The sequence below is a fragment of the Pangasianodon hypophthalmus genome, chromosome 10 (genome assembly GCF_027358585.1).
Source record: "Pangasianodon hypophthalmus isolate fPanHyp1 chromosome 10, fPanHyp1.pri, whole genome shotgun sequence".
NCBI lineage: Eukaryota > Metazoa > Chordata > Actinopteri > Siluriformes > Pangasiidae > Pangasianodon > Pangasianodon hypophthalmus.
Window position 1 is genome coordinate 16,737,931 of NC_069719.1, and position 3,279 is coordinate 16,741,209.

A 3,279-nucleotide genomic window follows, 5' to 3' on the forward strand; every position below is an offset into this window, starting at 1 on the left:
TTTTGTGTAAAAAAAAAAAAATCCAGTTATCTATGCAACATGTCTTGTCCAGCCTATATAAAATATATATTTTAAAATTCTTAACTACCGTATATACATTTGGTTTTAAACAAAAGCAAAATTAGCCCTCTTTACTATACTATAGTTGTGTGTCATAATCGTTGCAAATAATTCACAAATCATGTCAGATCAGAAAACACAACTATTTCTAAATAGAAAATAAAATATGTGCAAATTGCATTTACTCAGTTACTGTGTACACTACACGTGTAAATAAAAGCATGTGTGTTCATCCATGCGTCATCCTTAGTCCACTGTGGATGGTCTCACCAAATGAAATGGTGTGTGGAGACTGCTGGGTTTGTAAAGTGCTGGTACTGCGGTAGAAGCGAAAAAGTTGATGGCTGAAAAGGCTGGAACCCTCGAGGACCACAGGATGATGGAGGAACCACGCAGCCTCCCTTTTCGCTCTCGCCAATGCAGCTCTGATATGGTTTACCGTCCCGCACTAGAATGGGCACTACGACCCTGCGCAGCACCGGAGGAGGACCGAAATCCTGCACACACTCAACCCGCGCTCGCTTCATCTTATACCTGTGGTTCTGGAACCAGATCTTGACCTGTGTGGGTGTGAGGCGGAGGAGATGCGCGAGCTGCTCGCGCTCCTGAGCAGACAGGTAGCGCTGCTGCCGGAAGCGCCTCTCCAGCTCGTAGGTCTGGGCCTTGGAGAACAACACACGCCGTTTCTTCTTCTTCTCCTGATCTGCCTCCGCGGGGGGATCATTAGACCCGGTGGAGTCAGGGGACGCCTCCGGATTGCTCTCATCTGAGGCTGAAAAATTAATCATGTGTGCAGAAAAAGAGTTAACTTTAACAATATAAAACAATATATCTTACATGTATTGCGTCTTCTTCCAGTTAAATAATCCATGAATAGGCTATTATTTTACAGAAAACTAAACAAAACTATAAACATCCTTTTGAATTTCTTTAATTTCTAGGCCTTAAACTCGGGAACAAAAAGCTTAAAAAACTGTCCTTACCCTTATCCTTATCCTTCTCTCTCTCTCTCTCTCTCTCTCTCTCTCTCTCTCTCTCTCTCTATATATATATATATATATATATATATATATATATATATATATACGTGTGTGTGTGTGTGTGTGTATGTATATATATGTGTGTATGTGTATATATATACATATGCGTGTGTGTGTGTGTGTGTGTGTGTGTGTATAAAACCTGGAAAAGTTGGAATTAAATAATAATTGGACTTTAAGGACCAGACAGAAATCTAGAAGCTAATGAATAGTACACCACATGCACTTTCCTAAGTAAAAGATACATAATAAAGGAACAAAACATGCGCTCTTGATAATTAATAATTAAAATACATTACATTACTTTTATTAAAATAAAATATAAGTAATTTAAATGTAAAGTGCCAGTTAAACTACGACAAATAGGCTAATAAAAGCTGGATAAAAGCTACCGTGGAAAAATCTGGTATAATGGACCCAGCTGAGCAGTAAGGAAAAGTACACTATGTGAGCCTTATTTCTGAGAGAGAGATGACTTACACATGCAGTGGCCTCTGTCGCTGTCTGCCCAGGAGGAGTAAGGAGAGCCAGAGAGAGAGTGGAGTGGCAGAAGATGCGCTGTGCTCTCGCTGTCATTTTCTGGTAAATCCAAAATACTCCTCACGGTGAAGCTGAGCCTGGCAGGAACGGCCATGATAAAACAAACCTAAATTTGTTTGTCTTAAATAGCTTTATCCAAGGACGAGCCGCAGGATGGTGCTTGATCAGACTCCAAGTGATGAAGTGTGTACACTGGCGTGGTGCTGTTTATATAAACAGCACTTAGCGCAGCTAAACAGTAGCCGCCTCCCCACTCGGCCACAAAGCACCTGAATGACTCGAGTGCTTAAGTCCCAGCGACGGTAGGTGTGAACCCGGCTAAGAATAGGCCTCTACTTTCACAATGACTGAAGGAAACCCTCTTCATCATTACCGATTCGCCGTGAAAAGTCGTGAAAAGTAGGACAGAGATAATGGTAATTGTTGAGGCTGAATCACGTCTTGGGTGGCAAGTGACAACAAGAGAGCATCCCCTCCCTCTCCCGCCCAAATAACATATCAGATATTTGCATACAAAGTGATCCACTAGCGTAAATTGTTTTTTTTTGTTTTGTTTTTTTGTCCTTATTCGTTTATCAGTATAATGAATGTGCCATAAATACAGGATGATTGTACACTTCAGCTTGCATGTGAATAATTTTCGGGTTGGGAAACCAAATTCTACATTTTTAAAAACTTTTTAAAAACTCAAGCAGGGAATTAATTAAGAGAAGAAGGGTAAAAAGCATAGGAAGTGTGAAAGCAGAATGAGCACTGCTACCAGAACTGACCAGAACCCGGATGTTCCACTATTTAAAGTGAGTACTGGGTTTAGAAACGGCCTATAAATTAACTCGTAGATGACAGTTCATCTAAAGTCTTGTTACATTTGTTACTGTACAATAGAGTTTAAACATCCAGATATCCAGACAAACACTTATAGCAAGGACGTAAATATTAGATTTGAAATTTTTCCTTTTATTAATTACTTATTTAATTTATGAGGTGGGTTAAAGATGCTTAAAGAAGGTACTGAAATGGGCTGATGCTGGGTCTGGTCCCTCACTTCAGCACAGAAGTGCATGAGGCAGTCAGAGGACTGTTCTGTGAACGATGCTCTAGGCAGCGGGCTGTGTCCTAATCCGCTTATTGTACTAAACAGTATGCCAAAATAGTACGCCATCAGAGGAGTGCAATTTAAGCATTTGTTTTAAAACAGGACTGTTTATTTCCAGTCAATGCAACATGACGTACAACAAAGTTCAGTGTTTATCATATATTATTATTATTTTTTAGATCACTGCCAAGTCCCACCACGTGCCCTTACAGTCCCAGCAGGCCTATAATATTTTATATCTAATATGTCTGACCCTGGGCTTTTGTGTTCCTTAGGTGATTTAAATTTGAACAGTTTGAACAATTTGGACTTGGTGTTAGCATTGTTATTTGTTTATTTATTTTTTTTGTTTCAACAAGTGAATTATTTAAAATAAAGTCTCGTAGTTGAAACAGGAAGTGTCGCGGATGTGTCGAATGTTTGTTTTGTTTTGTTTTGGTTTTATTTCTTTTTGGCGCTTGGGTGGAGTTAAATAAAACAAACAAACAAACAAACAAACAAGCAAATAATGTTTTTATTTTTTTGTTATTATTAATCTCGATT

General features: G+C 39.1%; 1 protein-coding gene across 1 annotated transcript in view; it reads right to left on the minus strand.

Annotated features, from left to right (window-relative positions):
- The window catches only part of nkx2.9 (NK2 transcription factor related, locus 9 (Drosophila)), a 1,970-nt gene extending 50 nt beyond the window's left edge, over window positions 1-1,920 (minus strand). The window contains exons 1-2 of the mRNA XM_026934511.3: window positions 1,581-1,920; window positions 1-832 (exon numbers count right to left, since the gene is read on the minus strand). The exon at window positions 1-832 is cut by the window's left edge and continues 50 nt beyond it. Coding sequence (XP_026790312.1) covers window positions 327-832; window positions 1,581-1,734 — 660 coding nt within the window. The 5' untranslated portion in view covers window positions 1,735-1,920 and the 3' untranslated portion in view covers window positions 1-326. The remainder of the gene's footprint in view (window positions 833-1,580) is intronic.
- Between the last annotated feature and the right edge of the window lie 1,359 nt (window positions 1,921-3,279).